At 42.8% G+C, this 27,312-nt stretch overlaps 2 protein-coding genes across 2 annotated transcripts; both read left to right on the forward strand.

Annotated features, from left to right (window-relative positions):
* Nucleotides 1-4,266: 4,266 nt before the first annotated feature.
* Nucleotides 4,267-5,994, forward strand: LOC133914533 (heavy metal-associated isoprenylated plant protein 30-like). Its single transcript, XM_062357632.1, has 2 exons — nt 4,267-4,772; nt 5,307-5,994. Exons 1-2 carry the CDS (start codon nt 4,584-4,586, stop codon nt 5,697-5,699), a joined length of 582 nt encoding a protein of 193 aa, XP_062213616.1. The 5' UTR covers nt 4,267-4,583; the 3' UTR covers nt 5,700-5,994.
* Nucleotides 5,995-22,947: 16,953 nt separating this feature from the next.
* On the forward strand, nt 22,948-27,014 carry LOC133917062 (uncharacterized). Its single transcript, XM_062361016.1, has 6 exons — nt 22,948-23,286; nt 24,018-24,135; nt 24,238-24,609; nt 25,407-25,860; nt 26,186-26,267; nt 26,674-27,014. Exons 1-6 carry the CDS (start codon nt 23,248-23,250, stop codon nt 26,875-26,877), a joined length of 1,269 nt encoding a protein of 422 aa, XP_062217000.1. The 5' UTR covers nt 22,948-23,247; the 3' UTR covers nt 26,878-27,014.
* Nucleotides 27,015-27,312: the final 298 nt, after the last annotated feature.

Raw genomic sequence — 27,312 nt, forward strand, 5'->3', positions numbered from 1 at the left:
AAGAAGTCATGAATGATAAAGGATTCCCCTCAATCTGGACGAAATGGGTTATGTAGTCTGTCAAGGGAGACAGAGTTTGTATTAACATAAATGGTTAAACGGGGCCATACTTTAGTACTTACCAATGTCTGAGATAAGGGGTCCCTTGTCTGCAGCTATGTTCAATATTGCATCAGATGTTATGAATGCTTTAATGGCTAAATCATGTAATAAGGGCCTCATTCAAAGGGTGATTGGGCACCTGTTGCCTGGGGGGATCACTCACATCCAATATGTTGATGATGCCATTTTAATGGTGGATGGATCTAACAGTTCAATCCTTAATTTGAAGATCACTCTTTACTGTTTTGAGTGGTTATCTAGACTAAAGATCAATTTCCACAAGAGTGAGGTCTATGCTTTTGGAATGGATCAAGGAGATCAAGAGAATGTGGCCAATATGTTGAACTGTCAACTGGGCCACCACCCCTTAAAGTATTTGGGCATCCCTATTTTAGAGCCTAAGTTGGGGTTGGCTGCTTATTCTGGGATCCTTGCTAAAATGAGCAACAGACCTGACCCATGAAAAGGAAAAAAAACTGACCTCGGGGAGTAAATTGACCTTGACAAACTCATGTCTTACTAGCCTCCCCATATATACCATGGGTTTCTACCATCTTCATGTGGGTACTCATGGTAGGATGAACACCATTACAACAAGGTTTTTCTGGAAGGAGGCTAAAAATGTAAATAAATACCATATGACCAAATGGGAGGCCATTTGTCGGCCTAAAGACTATGGAGGTCTGGATATCTTGAACACCAAGATCATGAATGACTATTTGCTTGTCAAATGGATATGGAAAATCTATTATGGATCAAAAGAAACTTGGTGCCAGCTACTTAGAGCCAAATACATGCCGGATGGAAATTTCTTCACCTCCAAGCACAAAGGCACCTCTCAGTTTTGGTGGACTGAACAAAGTCAAAACATTTATTCCATTGGAGGGCATGTTACAAAGTCAACAATGGCATGAAAACTTTCTTCTAGAAAGACATTTGGCTGGGAGATACCCCCTTAAAAACCCAATACACTAACCTTTTCTGTATGTGTGCTAATCAAAATGTTGTGGTGGTTGAATGATGCGATGATGGGAGCTAGGACATTCAGTTTAATAGGAGCTTGAATGAAAGTGACATTTCACAGTGGGAGAATTTGTCTAGCAGATTGCAACAGGTTTATCCCAACGAGGGTGAGGATGATGTCCTATAGGTCTTAGATAAATCAAGGCAATTTACCACCAAATCCCGATATAGATTCCTCACCTTTGAGAGGGTTTTGAGCAGGGGGCTCAGAGGATCTGGCGTTGTAAACTCCCCCTTAGGATTAAAATCTTTTTATGGAAATACTACATGATAGGCTCCATGTTGCTACTTCTCTTAAAAAAATAGATGAAAAGGGAGTGAAAGATGCGCTCTGTATGGTAAACCAGAGACGATCGCCCATATCTTCTTTAGATGTGTGATCCCTCAGTGCATCTGGAGCGCTGTGCGAGAGATTTTTGGATGGAATGACTTCCCTTGCTTGGTACGACTTATGGGCAAGTTGGCTCCCGGGTATTCTCAAGAATTCTCAAATGTTGGGCTTATTTCTTTTTGTAGGATTGGTGTGGGTCTTATAGAGATCTAAGAACAAAATGGTGATCAAGAGTAAGTTTCGAAACAAGCCGCACGAACTTACGCATTGCTATATCGTTCGTGCAGAATTGGAGTACCCTCCTCAAAAAAGATGATAGGATCAAGGTGGACAGCACCACAACGGAGGCTAGGGAGTGGATGCGCCTTTTTACTCCGGTTGCGGGGCTGATGTTTGATGTTTGTGAACTCTAAGGTCCTTGGCTTCCCCTATATAATTGGATAGTTGAGCTCTCAAGTTTATTTTCTTTCATTTGTTATCTGTGCCTTAGTAGTTCTTCTGAACTTCTCTAGAGAGTTGGAGTCCCCAGCTTTTCTTTTGATTGTTTGTATCTGGTTCTCAGAACTCATGTTTAATTGGCTTTCAATATAAATCGAGATTTTTCTCCCTTAAAAAAAGTGGGCATAACGAGGACAAGCCCCTGGCCGAAGGAATTGGCAACTTGGGCCTATTATAATCAAATAATTTATCATTACGACAGACACTGTTCTTTGACAATTTGACTATTGATCACTTTTTTTAAGACAAAGGAAACAACATTCTGGCCTTTTGCATCCTATGATGCATACAGGCCTTGTTGGATTATTACATCAATCGCAGTCTATTGCTGAAAGCGAAGAAAAAAGGAAATATATTTTAGAGAGGTTATATAACATTATTCGACATATAAACTATGACTAAACCGCGAGCCATTCTTGGCAAAAAGCTCCATTGCTACTACCTCCAAATTCTAACAAGCTATTCTAATCACTTCCCTTTGGTCCTCCTTTTGTAGCAGTCTCTAAAATCTGAACTAATATGTGTTCCTAAAGAGTGCTGAAAAAAAAGATTATTGCTACTTTATTAAAGACCATATTATTGCGACATAACCAAATCGTCTAAAATAGAGCAGCTACCCCTAATTAGTATCAGTTTCTTTTTATTAACATCCATGTCACGTAAGCAACCATCTATAATATAATTCACATTTTTTGGCATGGTAATACCTAAAGCAATCTGAACAATTCTCCAAATCGACTTAACAAAGTGACTAGAAAAAATAAGTGTTCAAAACTCTCATTGTGGTTAAGAAACACCATTTGAAATTCCTATTTCATTTCCTTTTGATCAGATTATCTTTAATCAAAAGAACTCTTTCAGCTAAATATCACAAGAAAATTATAATTTGAGCGATATCTTAAGCTTTCAAAACCAACACGACTAAAAGGAAACGAATCGATGAATCAACCTATTATACGTTGTCTATTGATCACTTGATATGAACGTAGCTTATATAACTCTTAGATGCTCTAGGAGTGGAGTACGGCTCGATCTGAAAACATGCATATTTTCGCCGCATTAATTCTCGGCGCCGCATGTCAACTTGTCACTATGCTGATTGCGATTACGTGTAGCTCATTTCCTGGTCTAATCAAGCACTAGCTCACCCTGTGTAGGCAGATTATTTAACAGTAATTTGGACATCGAGGAATGAATTGATCCATCTTTTGCTAATCTAGCAGTGTCTTGTCAACTCAATTATGCAACAAAAGAATAGCTAGCTAACTAGAAAATAAATATTATAGGATCTTATCTATAAAGATTCTCACGTGATCTAATAGTTAAGTGAAAGAGGAAAAAGAAGAAGTGGATATGTGTCATCATATGAGAGAAAATCTTTGGTATGATAAGATAATATAGAATTTGCTTCATACCTAAGTAAAGCTGGAATTATTGTTGTATGAATACTGTTCTAGGTTGAAAGCTGGAATAATCGCAACCGCAAAACAGCATTATTCAGAAACCGACAGACAAGATCGAACTACATGCAATTCCTCTGGAAGCTACAGACTAGGTTAAGAGCACAAGAGCACATGCAAGATGCAACAGTGCTGCACGATGTGTGTACAAAAGCTTGGACAGAATAAAAACAAGGCATAATATCATCGAGGGAGGCATGACCGTTGGAACTCGTTCCGAAGAGAAGAAGATTTTTCAGAAACTTTTCCTGCTTTCCCCCAACCTGACATATATTTCTCCTTCAGACACTTTTCCTGCCTTCTGCGCCACTACTCAGTTAGTACTAGTCACTAAGCAAGCCGAGTTTTATTTAGGAGAAATCGGTCACTAAACACTAAACAAAACATGCAGTTAAATATTCCCTTGTCGCCTAAGCTTTACACAGGCAGTATCACTGAGTGATCAGAAGTCGAAGAGGAAAACAAGGATGATCCTCGCCATAGATTATTCACTGTTGCTGGCATTCATGTCTGTCATGATGAACACTAAAGCTCGACATGAACATCATTGTGCAGCTCATCTGCCTGCAACCAAACATCACTCGTAATCTCTCTTTTCTAGCTTAATCGGTAGCATTTCAGGTTTTAACAACACCAAAATTCGTGACAAAGCAGTAGTACCAATCCACAGCTGAGGTGGCAGAAGAGATGTACTGGACCGAGCAGCTGCTCCCTTGGCTGCTGGTTCTCTCTCACCGCCCCCCCCCCCCCCCCTTCCTCCCAGTCTCCCACATTTCAAGCATTGATACTAGGGGCAAAGGCTAGCGCACCTCTCCAAGATATCAACTAGACAACTACTCCCAAAAGCTCATAAACTACTGCACCGTGTAGGCATTAGGCAAGCGGCAGCGCGAGAATAAAAGCAGTAGCAGAGGCAGAGAGGCAAGAGGCACTCGAGTGTCCAGCCTGAGTGAGAGCAAGCCAGCATTTTTTAACCTTGCCGCGGCAGCAAGCTAGACAAGAGGCGTGCACGCCGTGGCCGGGACATCTCGGGCGACCAGCTTAGTTAACCTCCTCGGCTAAGGTTGCGGTGAACCTGCCGAGAGGGTAGCTAGCAACTTGCCCAAGCTTGTGGCGTGCTCTTCTTCCGCGCGAAAATCTGTATAAGTTGCTGCTCCCGTGAGCCGGCCATGTCGGTGTCCTCTGCCCTGTCGTCCTTCCTGTTCTGCTGCTTCTACCCCACCGGCGGCCATCGCCATGGTCACCGCGCCGGCGCGTACTACTACAGCAGCCACCCGACGAGCACCAACACCTTCTACTACCACGACGGGGGCCTCGCCGGCCGCAGGATGGGTCGGAGCAGACCGCTGTCGTTGCAGGTACGTACCGCCGTACCGGCTGTTTGCTCTGTTTCTTCAACGTGCTCTGTTCTTTCGTCAGACATGCATGTGAAAGACAGGGCAGAGTATATGCAAGTACAGCAACTTGGTTATGCGACTACGACTAGACATGTTCAGATTTATTCTCTGCCCACCACTAATGTTTTCGCAGTTTTCCTAACGCTAATCAGTAAGCATGCATTAGACAGCAGTAGTAATCTGCATGTGTAGTCGCAGTCGCATAACAAGTTTGTTGCAGTAGTAAACTACTATTATATCCTTCTTCTAGATGAATAAATATCTTTATTTCGGCGTCTGCATAAAGTATGCACCGAAGCATTCGTTATTACAATGTTTGAGCCTGTTGGCATATCCTACTGTTAATAGTGTTAAACATGATTGAAACAAACTGCTGGTATATCCTACCGATGAACTTTTATGTGAGCCTTTTCATTTCATCCCTTGTTTGTTTTTTCTCTCAAATATAATAAAGACATAAACTGAATCGTATGGATCGATCTGCATGCTCGTCAGACGGTGGAGCTGAAGGTCCGGATGTGCTGCTCGGGGTGCGAGCGGGTGGTGAAGCACGCGCTGACGAAGCTGCGGGGCGTGGACTCGGTGGAGGTGGAGGTGGAGATGGAGAAGGTGACGGTGACGGGGTACGTGGACCGGCACCGGGTGCTCAAGGAGGTGCGTCGCGCGGGGAAGAAGGCGGAGTTCTGGCCCAACCCTGACCTGCCGCTGCACTTCACGTCGGCCAAGGACTACTTCCGCGACGAGGAGTCCTACCGCCGCACCTACAACTACTACCGCCACGGCTACAACGGCGACAAGCACGGCCACCTCCCGGAGCCCCACCGCGGCGCCGACCCCGTCAGCAACATGTTCAACGACGACGACGTCAACGCCTGCTCCATCATGTAATGTAATCCAACGACCGATCGATCGATCGACATGCCATGGCAATGGCATGGCGTGCCTCCTCAAGAATCGATCGATCTAGCGTGCGTGGAGACTGGAGACCACCACGCGCGGGCGACGAGCTGGCTGGAGACCAGTGTGATCATTGTGTGTTCTTTCTAGTGCTCATCGGTGCCTGCCGGCAGCCGGCACTGCCCGGCCCAGGTTGTAGTAGTAGTAGCAGGTCAAGTCACAACAAGTATGCTCATGCATATTATGTAACAGTGGATGCTAAAGTTGCAATATGGAATGAGTAGCTGTGCCCTTTACGGGTTACACGAAGCCAGGGGTCTCTCTATCCACTCAATGGCCCGAGAGCCATGCGTGCCCTTATTCCTCCATTGTTCAGACAAGCCACAAGCCAATTGGATGCCATTATGCCAAGGCATCTCGCTGGCCGCCATAGCCAGACAGCCAGCTACTGCGAAAGGCGCTCGGCTTTTGCTACTTCTCTATAACTTTCGCGCGCGAGAGGGAGCTGAGAGGGTGCACTAGCTACTAGGTAGGTTTGGTCGTTGGCAATTGTGGCTGCTAGTCTGCTACTACACCAGTTAAATATATATGGTCGATAGTGCAGAGTCACAGAGTGCAGACTAGCTGCTCGAAAAGCCTGAGAACTGGGAAGGGTAGTGTTCTTGAAGTCTGTGGTAACTGCACCACTAACTTAGCGAAAATGCAGCCGGCAGCAATAGTAGGCTAGAATACTCTAATGCAGAATAGGGATCAGGTTTCTGGATTGATAGTTACAGTCATACGAACAGAGTTCATCTCCCAAAACAAAAGCAACTTTAAACTTGCTTATTATACAAAAAGAAGTCAAACACGTCCAGAATTCGCCAAATCAAAGTAATTTGCCAACATTTTTTCCGTTGATTCAAGACGTGTTGCTTTCAATATTTTTTCCACATTCAATTTTTTTTCAGTAGTGGTTCTCAACATTTTTAGTTGAGTCAACAATCAGATTCAACATTTTTTGGAAAAAGTGGATCCAACATTTCTTACACGGTACACCAACATTTCTTTTTTTTTCTTATTCTTTTCTTCCCTTTTGTGAGATCATGTGGGTTGAAAATTTGGTTTGGTGATAAAATTAGCAAAGCAAAGTGATTTAGTATTATGGCATATGTGGTGTGCATGTGTTGATTGGTATGCTCGTGGTAGCATAATAATATTTGCGATTTTAATATTTACAATACACTCGTGTGAGTGATGTTGTATGAATTGACATGAGTCAAGCTGGATAAACTTGTTCTCGAAATTGGTTATTTATTTTGTCCATACGTAGATGTGTCCTGAGGACTAATATGACAGTGATAGGGATTAAGTTTAGAGAGAAATCAAGGTAAAGACAGTTAAAAGATCACACGGGACGTTGCAACTGGAATAATGCATGTGAAGATGATCGCACATAAAAGTTAAAGGTTGGCATGGCCCATTGGAGTATGCTGTGCAGAGTGCTAGCCGTGGGCCAGCGGACAAAAGCGGAGCGACGGCCCATGGAGCTATGGCACAAGCGAGACCGAGTGGGCCGAGGTGCATGCGGGCGAGGCCAAGGCCAACGGCAAGCCCTGGTGGCCGACGGGAGGCTCAGGCGGGCTGCATCCGAGTAGGGCTCAGTTTGTGAAGCCGAGTCGACTACGGACAGGCCGAGTCTGGACTATGAAAAGAGCCATTGGTGCTGTTGGCCGAGCAGTAGGGAGTACGGACAGACGGAGACAAAATGCAGATAGAAAGGGTAGTAGCTATTGATCTAGATATCTGATTAAACTGAATTTTGTTGGATTAATTCTATAATTTTATCCAGTTTTTACTGTTAAAATTTTAAAACAATCGGACCTACAGATCTTTTTATACATCATTTTAGTGGCTTGACAGTAGCATGTATAGAATGTAATACATGATTAATTTGTATTTTTATTTAGGTAAATTAAATTTGAATTTAACTATCGTAATCATTTTTTAGGGCAAACATTCATCTCCTCTTATTGCATAATAGAGAGTAATCGATCCTAAATCTTTTCTTTTTTTCCCAACAATCAAATGTTCCTCATTTCCGTTCAATCTTATTGTTTCCCGGTGCGGGCACATAAAAACAATTAACTCAATTTGAATTTGTTTGCTTTGATTAACTTAGCTCTATTTTTCAACTAGCATGCCTATTTATTTTTTAACAGGGGCGGATAGAGTAAGGTCTCGGGATGTGCTCTAGTAGAAAAATAAAGAGAAAATAAACTATTTGATATTTAATAGCGACTGGTTCTACGAATCGCCATCGAATATATCTGATTTTCTTTTATGCTATCTACTCCCTCCATTTAGAAATAGTATGCGTATTTTTTTGAAAAAACATTTTTTTTATTCTTTAACTAAAATTAATCAAATTATAAGAATGTCTAGTATATAAAATTATAAAACTAGATTTATAATTCAAAATGATTTCACACTATATAAGTTTTGTAGCTATAAATAATATATTTTGTAAAAAAACCTTTATCAAAATCTAACTTCAAAGATTGAACCTAAAAAATATATACCTACTATTTATGAACAAATAGAATAATAGTGAGTTTCCTTTCTTTTATGTCATTGTCTTCGTTAGGCAACCTGTGGAACTCCATTAGACATTGTAAAATGACCATTTTGTTACTATTTTAGTATGTGAGTAATTTTCCTCAGTGCCAGTACTGACTAAATTTATGTTGCTATTATGCGGTAAACAAAACTACGAGAAATTGTCTTTCAACGCTTAGTTTAAAGTTTACATGAAATTGTCTCTCAACACTTAGTTTAAAATTTAAACTTGCTGTTTGAATGTATAATATATATTCAATTTATTTTCTCAACTTTAAGCTAAGCTTTGAAAGATAATTTTTTTAGTTTTTGTTTGTCACAAACTAACAACAGAAAATTGGTTAGTAATTCGTAATGGTACGAGGGAATTTACCCACATATTGAAATACGGGCAAAATGATCTCTACGTAACGTAGGTCTACATGCTGCCTAATGGATTCTATGGCATGGAAGGAAAAAAACTCGTTATTGATGGTATTTGATAGCGAATCGTAGAAGCAGCCGTTATTTACTAGTAGATAGTTCATTTTCTTATAAAAAAACAGAAGTACCTCCTTATCGTGGTCTCCGTCTGTCACCGAGTCATATGACACCTGCGACCTGCTCGTCGCCTCGTCGGTGCCTCCCTTTGAGTCGCCATCGCTGGAGATCCCTCTGCTAGGCTGCCGTAGGCACGATGTGAGTGAGACCCGTCGCCGCCTGCATCGTCCTTAGCGGCCCTCATGACCGCACACGACGCTCGCTGGAAAAGCGCCGACACCCGGAACTACGCCTCGATTGACCACATGCACCAGCGTTCCTCGACTGACCTGTCACTGCCCGCGCTCCGCCATACAACCACAAGCGTGGCCACCAGAGGCGCAGTTGCCACCACTGCCACCAGAGGTCCCTAACCGCCCTCGGTGCTGCATCAGATGAGCTTTTTTATTTTTATATTTTTCTATTAAATATTTAAATAAATAGATTTGATGGTAAAATTTACAAAAATAAATATTTAACGTCCTCTGAAAGGGCTATCACGATGGCACTACCATTCCTTATCGTCCTTTCAGAGAGCGAGTGGGGTCCACCTCGGCGCCCGCTGCCCGCCACCCTAACTGCTCTCTCAGAGAGTGGGTAGTGACTAACCGCCTTATGAGAGGGCGGGTAGCCTTTGCTCTGCCCACTGATAGGGCAGATAGTCTTGGTGAAATTTGTTTTTTTAATTTAACGTTTGTATAGTGTAATTTGAAAAATAATGCACATTTATTCGGTGAAAAATATTGAAAATTGATATTTTGGAAATTTTGAATGGAAACGGTAAAAAAGTAGACAAAACGGTATCACGGAGTAGTGATATTTTAGAAATGGTGGATCGCTGTAAATTTGTTGATATTTGTTTATGTATTTGATGTAAAATTGTATCAGTAATTTTTTAGTGACGTGTTGTTGTGAGGATACAACATCTTATTTTGTGAACAATTATAGATGTGAAGCACTCTTAGCATATTACCCGATATGAAGGTTACATACGGTGACAAACATTACATGAGATCCTAACCATGAAGACATAACGACAAAAAATAGTGATATGTACAGTGCGACTAAGATCAACCTAATAGCATACCGCTGCTAATCCTAACATATCTTAGGGAGTGAAAATATGACGAGTTACATTAGATGGTCTCTACTAAGTGCATCTAGGATATTTGTCATTTCTCAGGGCATCAAGGCCAGCCGCCTTAGCACGACATGCCCTCTCCTTCTTCCTTGCCCTCTCAGCTTTGCGGGCTTGAGCCACAGTATGGTCATACGCTGCATTCCTCATACGCTCCTCTTCCTGCCGCTTCAGCCATAGTTCCTCCTGCTATTGCTCGTACTCCCGGTGTGCGTACGCTTCTCTCCTCCACCGTATGCTCATGTCGACCCACCGCTTATGGTCTTCATTTTGCTTAATGTCGAGCCATTCAATGAAGTCACAAATAGATGGAGGAAACTGAAAAAATAAAACAAGATGATGAGATTAGTAAAACAGTGCGTGAAATTAGGAACAAAATGTGGAAAGTGCCACATGATTGATCTATATCGTTATACTGGTGGTACTCATACGGTCCATGTTGAGGCTTGTCGTATTTGTAGTTGGTACACATGAAGAAGCGTAGGTCATAGGTATAGGAGATGTCCTGGGACTCGCGAAGTCTACAAAGGTCGGCACAGAAGCACATCGGTTGTTCGACCCCCTGGGGATGAAAATCCCCCAATGTTTCTTGGGTGGGTTTGGTGGAGCTGAGAAAGATATTGCAGTTGAGAGAGCTGAGGAATGAGTGGTGTATCCATAGATAAAGGTGTGATTATTTATGGTGGCTAAGGGCTAGTGCATGGACCGAGTGCATGTGCTTGGTGAGGGGCTGGAGCATTGGATTCCCTGCTCAAAAATGGAAAAGTTGTAGCATTGATGCTGAGCAGAGATTCATGTGTCAACATACATGTGTTGTCATTTAATTTATGGTTAAAACTCTCCCGTGTGGTCACTTCTTGTTTATAGCCTTCGTCAGGACAGATGTGTTGTCATTTCATGGTTAAAGTTGAGTCGTGTAGTCACTTTGTGTCTACAGATTACGTCAGGATAGAGGTGTTGTCATTTCATGGTTAAAACTGATCGTGTGGTCATTTCGTGTCTAAAGCTAGACTCCCGAAAGATATGTCGTGTGGTCACTTCGTGTATAAGTAGCTTTGTAAGAAATGCTTTTCTAGCTCTATTGTGAACGGTTCATACAATACCGAGGACGATAGAAAGTAGCATGTGGTCACGTTGAATTAAGAAATGCAACTAGTGTGCGGTCACGTTGGATTAAAAAATACAGTTATGACATGATAAGTAGACCATAGAAAGTACACACGTCTGAATATGTAAGACTAGGTCGCTAATCGAAGATGCATCATGAAATGACAGCAGAAGGCCCAGCTCAACTGGGGGACATCATCAGGCTCCGTATCTACGATCCACTTCACGTACGGAACAAGGGTCCTCGACACCAGGTGGCCTTAGCCGCTGGTGAACATAACCTAGCCGAATAACCAAAGCAGGTAGGCCTCCAAGTGCCTCGATACCGAGTACAAGCTAGCCTCCGGGTGCATGTATGCAGGCTACAAGTAATGCAAATGACGATGAGTAAAATATCTTAAAACCCATAAAATAATTGGGAAGGTAAATTGTAAGGTACCTGAAATTGGAGGATCTACTTCTTCGTGGGCCTACGCGGATCCGACAAGAACTTGGGCATGTAGGCGGGTGTGTCGTCAGTCCGCTGAACAGGGGCGAACCGCTAATGCATGACGCTCATCCAGTCTCCATCCATGTCGATGACTCCAACGGCAGCTCCGCCGCAAGGTAAGCCTAACAGATAGGCTACGTCCTGCAACGTCGGAGCCATCTCGCCGCAGGGGAGGTAGAAAGTATGGGTCTCAGACCTCTATCGGTCAACCAGTGCAGCGATCAGCGAGCGGTCGAAATAGAATCGCCTCACCGCTGCCTCAGGGTTCTCTGTCGCTCGGGCCTCCACCAAACGACACAGTGGTAGGAGTCCAGATGCTGCCAACCTGCACCATTTGGAATATAAAGTAAATGTGGGGCATGCAATAAATAAATAAATTGGCACATATATAGTTAATTAGCGACATACAGGTGCTTTCAACGATCGTCAATCGTAAGTAGATCCCCAGGGTCACGTGGTCGGAAAGAAACCCCCTAACTCCGCTGGTGAACGGCAAACAAGAAGTTGTGATGCTTCTTATCCACTGCAGGGTCAAGAAACTCGGGGGTCGATAGGTGTATCATATCTTCATTAAAACTAAATATATATGAATATATTACAACATTAGACAAAAATAATATAAATTGGAACCAAATATACATTACAACCAAATACTTAAAAAAGTCATACGAGCTGACTTCTTGTCTCTTACCATTTTTTTTAACCATGTGAAATAGTTATCTTTCATGGTACTAGTTAGAAGCCATGTGAAAAAAGCTATGCGGCTATAACCGTGAGAAAAAGCAAGTATTCCTATGATTCCAAGTAGGAACGGAGCATAATATCCCATATGGTTCCAAACATGAGTAATATTTTTATAAGTGATATTCTTAGTTTCAAGTTTGGAGCTTGTCTTCGAAAATTCATAATATTTTTATACAAAGTTGGATGGAGACAATTTTTATATGAAAATGGTATCTCTCGATGATATCTATAACTTTGTAATTCATAATATTTTATTCGAAGTCATCTAAGTATCCAAATATAGCTCACAACTAATTTGGCATTCATAACTTATTGGCTCAACTCTTTTCATCGTGGTTCACTCATGGGGCTACCTAGCACTCCTATACTACATGAAAAAGGATAAAACTAGTAATGTAGTGAAATGATAATATGTATAATATTTAGGTACTAAAATATCATTAACATGTTGTATATATGAAACATTTAAGCTCTTCTCTGACTCAACTCGCACTAGAACAAAATAGGTCACCCGTGCCGCCCTATCTTTGCCGGTTAGGAACAAACCGGTACCGACAAAGTATCAATGTCGATTCATAACATTCTGAGCTCGTTCAACAATCGAGCCGAGTTGAACCAACACTGATACTCATTATCATTGCCGGTTCTAGTTACGAACCGGCACTGATACTTCAGTGCCGATTTGTAAACATGAATCATCACTGATATAGGGTTCAGACCCGAAATTTTATTTCAATGAACTTTTAGCTCGCAAGCCCTCACGTTCGCTCTCTACTATCTCCTATGTGTCGTGCACCTCTCTCTCTCTCTCTCTCTCTCTCTCTCTCTCTCTCTCTCTCTCTCTCTCTCTTTGATCCCCTTTCTCTCCTCCCTCTCTAGAACTCTCCTCCTCTCTCATCTTGTGCCCCTCTCTTCTCACTCTCTCGCTGCCAGGCTGAGCACGCCGCCGCCAAGGCCAAGCTGGCAATGCTGTAGGAGCCACCGCTAGATCTCAAGCTGTATGCGCTCGCCAACCTCAACTCCCTCGTCCACACCTTCTGGCTAGAGATCTCCACCAGTGTCCATGCCTTCTGTTGTTGATCCATGACAGGGCCACGATTCACTCAAATTTGGTAAAGGATTCGAGTTCTTGGAGGATCAAAGATGGGTTCTTTGGGTGGGATTTGTTGTTCTTAGGATGGAAATGTGGGATCTTGGCGCTAATTTAGGCGTTTCTTGGCACATGATTTAGGGTTTTGGATGTGGTCGTGGTGGTGGGTTTGTGCCATCGGGAGGTATGGCGGCTGTGGCGTGTGTGGAGAGGTCGACGAATGACATGCTAATTGACCCGAATTGGACTATGAACATCGAACTCTGCGACATCATGAACATGGATCCCAGGTCTGACCAAACTCTCTCTAACTTGTCTATGATGTTTTTGTTCTTTAATATGTATGGATCAGTGTTGATGTTGCATCGATTCAAAATTATTGCTGATTTGCTACTATATTCATCTTGGGAGATTAAGCAGGGTTCCGATGGCATTTTTAGCACATTGCCTTGGTTCCAGTGATTTAGTTGTGATTTCATTCATTATCCGTGGTGATGGAGGGGGAGCTCAGCGAGACGGTGGTGGAGATGGTGAACCAGCCCGGCACCACCACGCTCGTCGTCGGCCTGCATGACAAAAGCTTCCTCTACAATTGAGCGATCAGATTCGATAGAAGCAACCATTCGTTCTATGAATCCAATTTAGAGTTTAGACTTGTGTTTTGAGCCCTGAGCCTGCAAAGTGGTTCCTTCTGAATTATCCGCTTCGACAATGTCAGGCAAGTGCAGTGCATGAGCTTCATCACCTACAAGCCATCGGATTGCGAGTAGTCCGGTAGTGCCTAAGCACAACAACCAGCCTCAGTTTAAGTTGCTTCACCACAGTGAAGTAGCTAATGTCCATTACTCAATGGAGTACATAGGTCCAGTTTGTTTAGAGAGCTTTGGAGACTTTGATTTTCTTGTATATGTTTGTTTCTTTGTCCATCAGAGTGTTGTGTATGTGCTACATATGTGATGTCCCTTTTGTAGACAGTGTGCTAAGACTACTACAACTACAGTTATTGGGTGAACATGCCAGTGCAAGTGTTGGCTATACACAGAAATATTGTATCATGTAAATACATGTATCAAATAATGTAAATGCTATAAGCAAGCTGCATATGTATTGAAATCATTTTTATTTCTAAAATGCAAGTTTTTTAGCTCTATGATATGTATCAATGTCGGTTGGTATTAGGAACCGGCACTGATACTACCAGTTCTTAATACCAACTGGCACTGATGGTGCCAGTATCAATGACGGTTATCAGTGTCGAGTAATCAGTGCAAATCTATTGTCTAGAAAAAGGATCAGCTCTAATGCTAATAATTACATTATGAACAGGCACTAATGACCATTTATGTACTAGTGTCAGTTTCAATTTGGATGAAACATGAAATGATACAAACCTATTGGCTAGATAAAGGATCAGCTCTAATACAGTAATTACATTGTGAAATTATAATATATATATATGTATATATATATATATATATATATATATATATATATATATATATATATATAATAGTTAAGTTAGTTCAAGGTGAAATGATGAAGCATCGATTTGCTTGTTTGTAGTGAGATATTTAGAAATTCATAATATCACTACAGCAAAAACTCCCTTTAGAGGCACTTTGCTTAAGGCATTTTTATGGCATTTGCCACTGTAAATTAACATATTATATTATAGAGATATTTATGGCACTTTAGAACGTGTATCAAATGTAGAGACACTATTTGAGACGTTATGAACAAAGATTGTCTAGAATGGATTGTAGAGGCATTATTCAAGGCATTTTTAAAATTATCAATACAAAAATGGCGTATATGTTTTTTTTTTGATATTTTGTAATTGGTTGTATTTTATAGAGACGTTGTTTGATGCATTCTTTATTCTCTAGAGGCATATTTTTGACGTTTGACGCATCTTAAAAATAACTCATAAGAATAATACTCTGAATATATGCAAGTAGTAATGTGAGGCTGAGTTGGTTAGTAGAACATGTCTAGTGATTATTTATGCACGAGGTCTTGAGTTCGAGGATTGATTACTTCGAAACCATTGTATTATGAGAATATATTTTACACTACAATAAAAATTGTCTATAGCATTGCATAACTCCTATATACAAATGCCACTAATTTTTATAGAGATTATTTTGGAAGTACCACTACTATCCTAGAGTCGACGCATGGGATGATATTTATGTGGTAGTTTAGAAAATGAATATATAATCTCGATGATATCTAAAACTTTATAGTTGACAATCTTTTTATTTGAGATCATCTAGATGTTTAAATAATTATTGAAAAATTCGTGCAACAACAGTAAAGGAATACAATACCCCATCGCAATCAACAATATGTGTTGGGTGAGTTGTTTAGGTTAGTCCACACGGAACCAAAGAGGTAAAATGTTTGAGTCCTTGAAATCACATCAACGCGAAAAATTGTGTCACCATATAGATAGTTGACATGGGCTTCCTAGATGATTTTCCCTTCAATTTTTCAGCATTAAAATATTGATTTTTCTGGAAATAGTATCTCATGATTCCAGAATGGAACCGTTTTAGCTAAGTGTTATCACACGGCTCTCAACCCGTCAGAGATAATCAAGTGATTACCTGTGACCAACTATCTTTTACGGCTTCAAAATCATATGAGATAAGGATTTTCAAATCGTGTGAGATGAGTCTATGTGTGGTAATGCAAATTTAGAACCATGCGTTTGCAAGAATGGAGATGCGGCCTGCCTTCATTGACCACGAATAACTAATGCTAGCCCATCTTCTGAAATTACTTACTCGCTACTCCCTTTCAATTTTGAATTCGGCCGGCATGGATCGAGCTCAAATTAGCTCTCGCAGGTCGTAGTCGGTGGCACATGGCCTCATTATCCGTGTGTCTTTAGCTTCCTTGATTGATGGAGCCATACTGACCCCAGCTTGGAGCAATGGAATCCCCAGTAGAATTTGAGCCGGCTAATCAGTTTTTGTTTTTGTTTTCTTGTCGAATGAAACAACCAGCCCACACATACGACACACAAGAAGGTACTACACGAGTACATAGCCTTGTATTTGCACGTTAGCGTAGAAGCTACTGTTGATTAATCAGATCGCACCTAATTTAATTTGTTCTCTTGCATTGGCAGCCGCTAATTGGATAGCTAGTGATTATTCCTTAGCTTTCCCCTGTCCGGTTGATGCGCCAACGAAGTGGATTGCCACAGTTACACCTTTTCTAATCGACCAACCAGGCAATGCGACAATCTACACACCCATAGATTGTTGGCATGATTACATGAGTAAGTAATGCCACACTGCTGGTCAAAGTCGTATATACATAGAGTGGATCATTGCGTGATTGCATAATTACATGAACCTAACCCACTAATAATAGTAAGGGATAAGAATGATCAGAAGAAATGCAAGTTGGCCATTGAGCATTCTCTGCGTGCTTCGCGCCAACGAATTATTCGGCATCTTTGCCGGAGCAGCTATGTTTAGGCTGTGTTTGCATGCATCTTGTTGTCCGTTCAAAGGAGAGAGAGCAAAAGAAAGCTGATCGTGGAAATGTCTTTTTTGAAATTAAAAAAAAACCAATGTCATGTCTTTTGACTATCAGCAAACCAGGATAGGGCCCTGTGTTCCTGAACCTTGTTTCCTTTCACTTTTATACAAAACAATGTTTTTTTCTATATAACTAAAGTATAACTTCTACCTCACCAACTAAGTATGCACATGGTTATATTCATATCCACAAAACTCAAATGTAAGTGATCTAAACATACATCTATATTCTCAATCAACTGAGCTAAACTCAGTTACTAAACATTAGGAGATTCTTTTTAGGGCTCCAGCACGTTTGAACACATAGATTTCACATGAATTACTACGCGAATTCAAGGAAATTCCCGCGTTATCACTAGTCCTGACACGAACAAACTTGAGATCATTCTCTGAGGCAGTGACAAGCCGGGGGCAAAAATAAGGCATTTGCTTGCCTCGGGCATGATTCATTGATACTGGAGTACTGGACCAAAGAAGGCAGGAACCATTTTGATACATGTGTGGCTCTGCCTACTGGCCCATTCTTAACACATGTGTGTGCCGCTTTGGTTCTCCTGTCACGTCTCGTTAGGTCACCACTCGCTGCCTGTGCCTGACACGAATAATTTGTCCACCTCTCCAAGTTTTTCCTAGTACTAAATAGCCCATTGCTCAGGTTCAGATTCTACTCTCCACACGTGCATTTCCTGTCACACAGCTTGCACAATTGGCTGGATAAGTAAATATTTTCAGATACTATTTAACCACTAAGTACAGTGCAATAGTTATTTTATATCTGCAGGGGATCGATTCAGTAAATTTTGGTAAAAAAAAGGAAGTTTTGAATTTGCTTCGTTTGGCGAACCGGAAAGAGCAGTAACAGCAGAGATACGCTAGCCGACTTGCTGTGCTTCAGAAGTTCAGGTCATCTGCTGCGTGCAGACCGCGGCGCACGTAATCTGTTGCGTTTGCTTGCTGCAGTGGTAAAGGTGAACGTCTCGAGATGTAAATTTAACCTTCTTTTCTCTGCTTCCCTGCATGGAGACATTGGAGCAGGTAGATGCAGTTACATGATCAGTTGATCACCTGATAAAATTTTATTACTGTCGTTGATCAGCTATTTCCATTCTAGGAGAGGAGCAGCATTTTTGTACGCACTACAAATGAATGTTCGAGAGCTGCTAATTGTATTAATAAAACTAGTTTGATGGACAGACATGTTCGGTTAGTTAAAGAAAAACTGAGCAAAAATCACATACACAACAAGCAAATTGCTAAGCTAATTTAGACCCAAAGCACCACAGCAACGACCTAAACACATGACCAACCACTTAGCTAAAACTAGATCAGAAGTGGTCCACAACGCTGTAGAGCACAAGAAAGTCAGATCGAATCCCAGACAGCACCTTAAAGGAGGGTATAACGTCAAAGACGTCGCCATCACCAATTCAAAAATTAGAATTGGGTTTTCACCCAAATAACCTCTCAGAGTAGGTAGGGAACAACACAACACTACCTTCAAGGAGAATATAACGCTTAAGGGCATCGGCATCAACGACCGGAAGCTAAACAAGGCTTTCGCTTGGTGCTCCCTCACCTACCACGATCAAAGGGGACAAAATTCAGTCGTGCCAAAAGCACATCGCGGGCGCTAGTGATGCGCCGCCAATGACACAACCGTCTAACCCTTGAGTTATGCATAGTCCAAGAAGACATCGTCAAGTCGAAGAGCTCCCTGCATGCTAGATCTGGGGAATGACAGATTTGGCAAGGGGAGGAGCAAGTAAGATGTTGGAGAGGCCTAGACAAGGATGAGCGTTGCAAGAAGAGGACCGAAGTGCCAATGCCACCATCACCAAGCTGTCAAGCTCGTGGGCCAGATCAGGGAGAAAAGACCGATCTAGCAAAGGGGGAAGCTAAAGGGCATAGGGAGACCCGAACGACGACGAGCACCGTGCACTGAACACGCCACAACCGCCAAAGGCCACCTGCAGTGGCTACACTGACACTACATACACCAAATTGGCGAACGCTAGACCCAAGCCATCTAACACGCTGACGCATCAAGCATGGGCTAGACAATGCGAAGGATCACCATCGCATGAAACTTGAGAGAGAATAATAGAAGCAGTGGCACAATGAATCACAAGCTACACCATGATCGAAAGAAACCACAATGAGCATAAAATGCTAGGACCTCTGACTATCTAACATCTAAATGGAAAATGTGAGAGGCAGACCCGCATCTTGGCAATGATGAAGAATGAGTAGATCTGACCAACCACAAGCTTCACCATAGCATCACCACAAGCAGACTGCCATCAAGTGGAATCGACCAAACCGCCTCGAAGATCCCGTGAGTCTCCATCACGTGGATATTGATGGCCACAAGAAACATATGGTCGTCCCAAAGAAGAAAGTGGCTGCTCACCTGCGCGATCGCACTGAAACCTAATGGTGGCATGAAGAAATGGCCGCCATGCAGGGGTCTGCCCGTCTAATTCGTAAAATCACCCCCAAGCACAAGCAATGTGCCATAGCATGCACATGCACGACGACAAAAGTGCTCGCCCTCGAGATACTACCGTCACACCTACTCAGTGCATCCATGGCGCCCACCTCTTCAACATATTTAGTCAACAATAGGCCCACCCACGGCAACCATCGATGTCATGACAACTAAGGGTCAGGAGGAGAAGCTAGCGTTGCTCGTCAAGCATGTCAGCAACGACGACAACATCATGGATAAGGACCTCAAGGAGAACAAGCATGTCAGCAACGACGACAACATCATGGATAAGGACCTCAAGGAGAAGGGATTCAATGAGTTCCTTCTAAAGAAGCAGACATGCGGCGCCAATTGGAGTCTTGACACCCCCAAGCCTCACAAGGGCCTCTTGGCCAACCGCCTCACCACTAACAAGTCGGAGAAACCGGACGCCACACAGTCATTTACTGCGGTGGGCACCCAGGCCACGCCACAACTAACAATTTGTAAGATGCCCAACAAATACATTGATCTGCCCAATGCTTCTTGTTGTGTCCGTGAGCTAGGCGCATGGCTACAAGCCTGCAGAGCTGGCCTAGGGACTAGCAGCAACTCTTGAAGGCGTCCATATGGTGGCTGAAGAGTGGGACATAGACATCCAGGCTCCCGTCCCCGAAGAAGGACGACTATAAGGAACAGTGATATCCTAAGATGGGGGTGAATTAGGACACTTAAAATTAATAGTTCCAAAAATTTCACAAGATAAATATATATCAATTTCTATCTAAATATGATATAAGTTTATCTATTGTGTCTACTCTACCGCTCAAGAGGATTATAACATACTCTAGCAAGGTAAATTGTAAGTATATAAATGCAGAAACGCAAATAAGGTAGAGAGACAAGCTCAACATAAGATATTTTTATCCCGTGATATCGGTGGTACACAAGCCACCCCTAGTCCATATTGTAGCTCCACAAAGGATATGCTCTTGGTCATCAAGTCTCTTCCGATCACAACTCTTGAGCTACAAAAATCAAGATAAGATCTCAAGCACGATAAGCCACCGAGCCACCAAGGCAAGATCTCACCACTAATTTCTCTTCCGGTCACTTGTATGTCGTCTTTATTTTGAAGCTTTAGTCGCAAAGACAAGGGCCTCTATATCCCGACACAATTTTTTTCCTATTACTCCACACCAAGTTAGAGGGTCAACAAGTTAACGGCGAGTCACCACGGCTCCAAGGCGTCGGTGTACCTCTCGGTACATGGTTGGATCACTCCTTGATCTACTCTCTAGGTTGTCACACCTAGCAACACTTCTCTCTAGGTCTATAAGCACTAATCACTCTCTAATAGTGTACTTAATCGTCTTAGATGAACACTGTAAGCACTTTGATGGTTTGGATGCTTCTCAAGTGTATATAAACTTATCTGGACTCTAGCACCTTTAAATGACTGAGTGGGTGGGTACTTATAGCCTCAAACCCGCCAGCTAGTTGTTGCTCTAACAGCTCAACTTTGCTATGAGCATCGAATAGTCCGGTGTAGATATTTTGTACGAGCACCGGAACATCTGATGTGTACAACCTCAGAAACTAGCTATTAGAATTCCACTCAAAACCACTATGAACACCGAACATTCCGATGTAACTACATCTCCATCACCGGGCTATCCCGTGAGCTGTCTCGAGCCAACCAAGCCACTTCTCTTTTTCTCTGCAAGAAATACTCCGGTGTGTTCAACTCAAAGCGCCGGACTTTTCAGTCTATTGATCTTCAACTCACTTGAAAAAAAAATCTAATGTTCTATTAAACGCTCTGGTGTTTTTACTCTTCTAACATCGGACCATCCGGCGAGATGATCCTCACCCCCCGTTAGAAATACACCAGTGTGTTCACTGGGGCATCACTGGACCTTCCGATGAGTGCAATTTCACTAAACTCCACCGACAGAATACTCCAGCGTTGCCAAAGCTTTTATCATCGGATCATCCAATGAGTTCAATAGCATCTGAATAAAATACTCCGGTGAGTGAAAACTCCTCAGCATCGGACTATCCGATGAGAACAATTTCTCTAGAATTTCTCCAATTCAATTAAACTTTGTCCCTAGCTACTATGATTTTTTCATATATTGTATCTGTGAGACCTACTAACATATATTCTTGACAAATATGCTAGTTCTGATGACTATATTATTATAAATCACTAAAATCACAATCATAACTTAATAAAGACATATTCGCGACAATGACATGAGGATGAGGCCTTCCACTAGCAGGTAGGAGAGCATGCAGAGGAATGGACGCCTGCTGCCGAAGTCAAGCGAAACTGGCCATGGAGCCTCGGATCTAAGGGATAAAAATGGGAGAAAAGAGAAAGGAGAAAGGAAGGACGCGGGGAAGCCAGCTTTGACTCCCCCATTGGCCGTCGTCGTTGTCAACGTTCGGAGATGACTGGTCGTAGGAGGGTGGTTTGGTGGCTGACAGGGTCACCCTCGGGTTGCCCATAGAGGCGACGCCAAGGCCTTGAAGTTGATCCCTGGTAGAGGTTTAAGTCCCCACCCTATCCGTCGGGTCTCTATTCGTCATGTCTCGGTTGGGGCAAGACAGGGCGGGGCACCAGCTAGGATGGGGCAAGACTAGGCGGGGCGGGTCAGCCCTGTCTCGTCTCGGAGTATATGTTACATACATATTTAGCGGGTTTATTAAGAAGTTTATTATTCTTTTGTAATGAAAATTTTAGTAAATTAATACATATATGTAACTATTGTCATGTTATGTTAGATCTCGTGAATCTTAGATGCAGTTTTTTTTATTGATTTGTATGTTGTGTTAGCTATTATCTCCTAATTAAACTTGATCTAAAGCTTTTAATAATTTTAATCGAAGCGGGTCAAGTCAAAATCGGGACTCCATGGGATGAGATGGGACAAGAAAAAATTTACCGATCTCGAGTCAGGACAGAACGTTACAGGACAAGAGACATGCAAGTAAGAACAGATACAGGCAAAACCCACATCCATTTACCTCCACCCTCCCGCATTCAGCTCCATCGAGATCTGTAATCCCGGTCATCCAGAGTGAGTTTTCACCGGACCAAAGGACTATCGGTTCTTCATAAGACCATCTCCAACCATATTCCCTTCTTTTCGTTCTCTTCCTAATTTTCTTCTCCGTTCTCATTCCCTTTATTTCCTCTCATCTTCAATAGCTTCCTTTCGAGAGAAATCGCGAAGGGAAAGTAGAGAGAATCCCGTCCTGAAGGGAATAACCTTGTGAATTTCTTCGTGACGAGAACCGTGAAGGGAAACCGTTAGAGCACTGAAGGGAACGAAAATCTCGTCGTGAAGGGATTCTGGACCCTGAATGAAAATCGTTAGAGATGATTAAAAAAGTCAAACAAATGTACTGAAATTCGGACTAAGTTAACCATTAACAGTCAGGTGCATATTTTATTTTCTCTGATATTTGCAGAACAAAACTGAATTTATGCACCCATCCAAACACGATAGAGCAGTAGAGCACACAAAGATTTCTTTTGTCTCACGAAATAGGGGGAAGGATCTAACCAAATCTCTACTTGCAATTGCTAACGCACAAACTCCTGCCGCTCAAATGAGCATTAATTAATCCCATCACCACTAAGCGCACTACCACTATAATAATACTGGTAAATGCAATTAGACATCACGAAATCACAACTCCACGAACTCCCAATCCCCACTTCTTAAGCTTCCTGTCTCGGCGGCCTTCTCTCCTCCTCATCCAACCTCCCCTACTCCCACTCCACCTGGCCTCTTCGCCACCGATTCAGAGCTTGCCATTGATGGACTACGAGCGCATCCACGAGCCGCTCCCTCGTCAGGTCCCCATCTCGCCGCGATCCCCGTCTGAATTTGCTTTCTGAGTGCTCCATTTTTGGATCTTGCTTGGGTGCTCCTCTTGATGTGGTGTTGGGTGCTTGCAAGATCAAGTGGAACTTGGCATTGGCACCGATGATCTCGTTCGGATTTGTTAAGTTTCGCGCCTTCTCGCTCGTCTTGGATTCGTTATGTTCTTGGACAAAAGATTGAGGCTTTCCGTACTGTGTGTGCCTCTTGAGGTGTGACTTTTTAATGGTGAGTTCTTGGAAAGGAGGCACGCCTGTCGTCGCTGAACTCGATGATAGTTCAAGATTTTTGCCGTTTGGACAGATTCCTTGCAGAGCTCTTTTCCTTTTCCTCCATTCTTCTTTCGAATTCGGCTGGCGCTTTGGTACTTGTGTGGCTAAATTCGACGCGCATTTCGCTGAAAAGTTGCAGCTTTGTCCTGCAAACTGATGCTACTCGGCCACTGTTCTTAAATTTGATGGTGATTCGGTGCCGTAGCTTTCAATGACTGGCGGTGGTAAAGATGGGATTGGGATGTGTCGGACATTTTGGTGCACGCTTCACTAGAAAGCTGGGATCTTTTTTGTCCGTTCCGGTGTGATTCCAGCTTTGTTCGGTTCCAATTTGGCAATTTGTTGGACCATTTTACCATTTCGATTCGTCGTCCGCCACATTTCACCCTTTCTTGCGGCCTCATTAAATCTTTTCGGTATTCTCTTTGCCCCAGTCGGCTGGATTCTCCCCAGCTAAGCTACGAGCGATGCTTCGCGGGCTAGAGAAGCATCAGCGCAACGGCGAGGACACATCGCCTGAGGCCAACGACTCCGGCGAGCTCGACGACCGGAGTAAGTCCATCGCCTGACCAATCATCAAACTGTTGCATGATTCAGCCTTTACCATTTGCTGAACACTAGTTATCTGATACTGGATACTGATTGCGTCGACAGGGAGCTTGGAGTGCTCCACCTCCACTGAGATGTCGAGCAACAGTTGCAACAGATCAAGAAACCGAGCTCCGGACGACGACAGCTTCGACTCCGAGAGCAGCTCATCGGGTGCGCCAACGGTGAAGAGGTCGGCGGCGGTGGCTGCGTTGCTGCCGCCGTTCTCTCGGCCAACTCCGTCTAAGTGGGACGACGCTGAGAAGTGGATTTCCAGCCCGACATCAAACCGTACTGGCCGTGTGGGCGCTTCCACTGGAACTGTGCCGAAGAAGTCAGCATTGGCATTTCCCGAGCATGGAGGCCGCCCACCAGCCGTTGCTAAGGTGGTCGACGAGGTGCCCACCAACACTAGAGCCTTGGTTAAGAATTCAGATGGTAAGCAAGAACTCCTCCATGCTTACTATTTTTTATTCTACACATAGCTGTGATAGATTTTGTTCTCTAAAATGATGCGGTGATGAATTTTGCCTTGCTGAGTTGTGATTTTTTATTCTACACATACTTGTGATAGATTTTGTTCTCTAAAATGATGCGGTGATGAATTTTGCCTTGCTGAGTTGTGACTTGCGAGAGACATATTAATTTCTGGTTGGTGTGATTGGAATTTCAGCCTATTTTGTGTTTCTGCACTTTGGAGGTTGAATTAGCAGTCTGTTTATAATTTACCATGCAGGGTTGAACTAAGGATCATTTATAATTTCTTTTAACAATTATTTAGAATATTTGGTTGGCAAATTTGAAGTGGTGGGCGCGGGGTGAATTTGGGACAAGTAAAGCGTAACATCATAAGTTGCTGGTGCAGAAAAGTCTGACTTTGATGTTCAGCTGTTCTTTTCATCATGGCATGCTCTTCCGCTCTTAAAAAGTAGCCTGTAATTCGTTCACCAACCCATCATTTTTAAAAATGCATAAATATGACAGCTTAATTTAGCTAAATCCGCCCACAAACTAAATGCTTTACTTATATACTATCTTTAGAAAAATGACTACTAGGATAAATACTTTTTCAGACCAGTATAAATTTGCATATTAGTTGTCAGCTGCTACAATTTAAATATGTCAAGTTTACAGAGTACAGAATAATGTATCATCAGTGCGTTTCTATATTATTGGAATATTGGTAAATTTCATTGCACTTTTCGATTAAAATTCTTGCTGTACTCTATTTGCAGGTCTCACTCAGTCCGATTTATTTAAACCTGCACAGAGTGCTTCAATCGTTGACGAACCAGCACCCGCTGTTAGGTCTGTCTCAATGAGAGACATGGGAACAGAAATGACTCCAATTGCTAGCCAGGAGCCTTCTCGGACTGGGACACCTATAATTGCATCTAGTCCAACTTCCTCTCGGACACCAACTCCACAATGTACCGGAGAATTTTGTATCAGTAAAATTGACTCTAACAAGAAGGAGATGTCTGAGGAGGAGCTACAAATGAATACCAGACAGGAAATTATGGATCTTGGCCAGAGGCTAGGCAAGACAACTATAGCCGCATGGGCAAGCAAGGAAGAGAAAGCTACTGCAAATTTCACTAATACTATAGCGGATAAGTCTGTCGATATCAACAGGGAGACTCGAGCTGCAGATTGGCAGGAGGCAGAGAAGGCAAAGTATCTCGCGAGGTATATATTTATCCTTGTGCTAAATGTTGATGGGTACTGGTTTAATTGTAATGTCATAATCTGATCATCATCAGAGTACCATTTATTTCTAGAACACAGAGAAGATTTGCATGCTTTTCCATGAGAAGATTAGGGGGTTTGATACAGAAACGCTGACCAGGAAGGGCATGAAAAAGTACAATAACACAATAATAGCAAAATTAATCTTCAGATCAGTGGTGATATAGAACTGCAGATTCTATGGATTACAAGCTAGGTGAAATCGAAGGTTGCAAAGTTATGGAGGTTCATAATTCATTGTTTCTCCAATCTTTAACTTATGTAGGTTCCAGGGGGAGGAAGTAAAGATCCAAGCTTGGGAAAATCTCCAGAAAGCCAAAATTGAATCTGAAATGAAGAGGATAGAGGTAAACCTTCCAATTTTCTGCTATTTATTTCATGATCTAATACCCAAGAAGCCATAGATACTTTTCACTTGAAACCTATGTCTGCAGTTTTCTAGTTTTAAATAATTAGTAAAGTACCATCACTCCAAGCAAAATCAGACTTTTCTGCGGTCAGGTTGAATTGGAGGCTACGAAAATACCTGATTTCTCCAGCTCCAGTTACTTAATGTTGTATGCCATGCCTGAATCAAAACAATTTTGAAGGAATAGTTAGGCTTCCTAGTGCCCACTGTATGTCTGTATTGGCACTTCCATTGTCTTCTGGATAGGAAAGAACATATTAGCTCATGAATTTGATACGTTGCCTCAAGAGAGTCGAATAGAAACTCAGTTTGCAGTATCTGATGGAACCTTCCTCTGAATTCAGGCCAAGATAGAACGTAAACGGGCGCGCCAGCAAGACAGGCTCGCTAACAAGTTGGCAGCAGTAAGCCACAGAGCAGAGGCGATGAGGGAGGCAGCTGAGGTAAGGAGGAGCCAAGAAGCAGTAAGAACAGAAGAGCAGGCAGCACAGATCCGAAAAACCGGGCATATGCCTTCTTCATTCTCCTGCTGGTGCTGGTGCCTGTGATCACCTGCCTATAACATGATCCATGATCTTTGGGCAAGGTAGATATATTGTTCATTGACGACCTTGTAATGTAATGCCATTGGCTCATCTTCTCGTCAAGGGAATGCAGAGTGTCTCGCCATTTTTGTCATCTCTATGCCCCAGATCGGAGTATATCGACGTGCATAACTACATGTTTTCACCACGATTTAAATCCAACCAGGAACACCCGGTACAAACGTTCGCTGTCTCCGTGGGCGAGAGGCGGCGGCCTCCCCTGTGGCCTCGGCCCGCCATGCTAAAATCTTTGTGCCACATGCGACTGCGATCTTTCTGCCTGCGACAAGCTCTTGCTCTGGAAGGAGGCGGTGGCGGCGGGCCGCGGACATTAGCCATGGCCCTGCCTAGTTTGCTGGTAGCCCGGCCGAACCTCAACTCAATGTGACTTCACCGGAC

This window comes from Phragmites australis, chromosome 4, assembly GCF_958298935.1.
Source record: "Phragmites australis chromosome 4, lpPhrAust1.1, whole genome shotgun sequence".
Taxonomy (NCBI): domain Eukaryota; kingdom Viridiplantae; phylum Streptophyta; class Magnoliopsida; order Poales; family Poaceae; genus Phragmites; species Phragmites australis.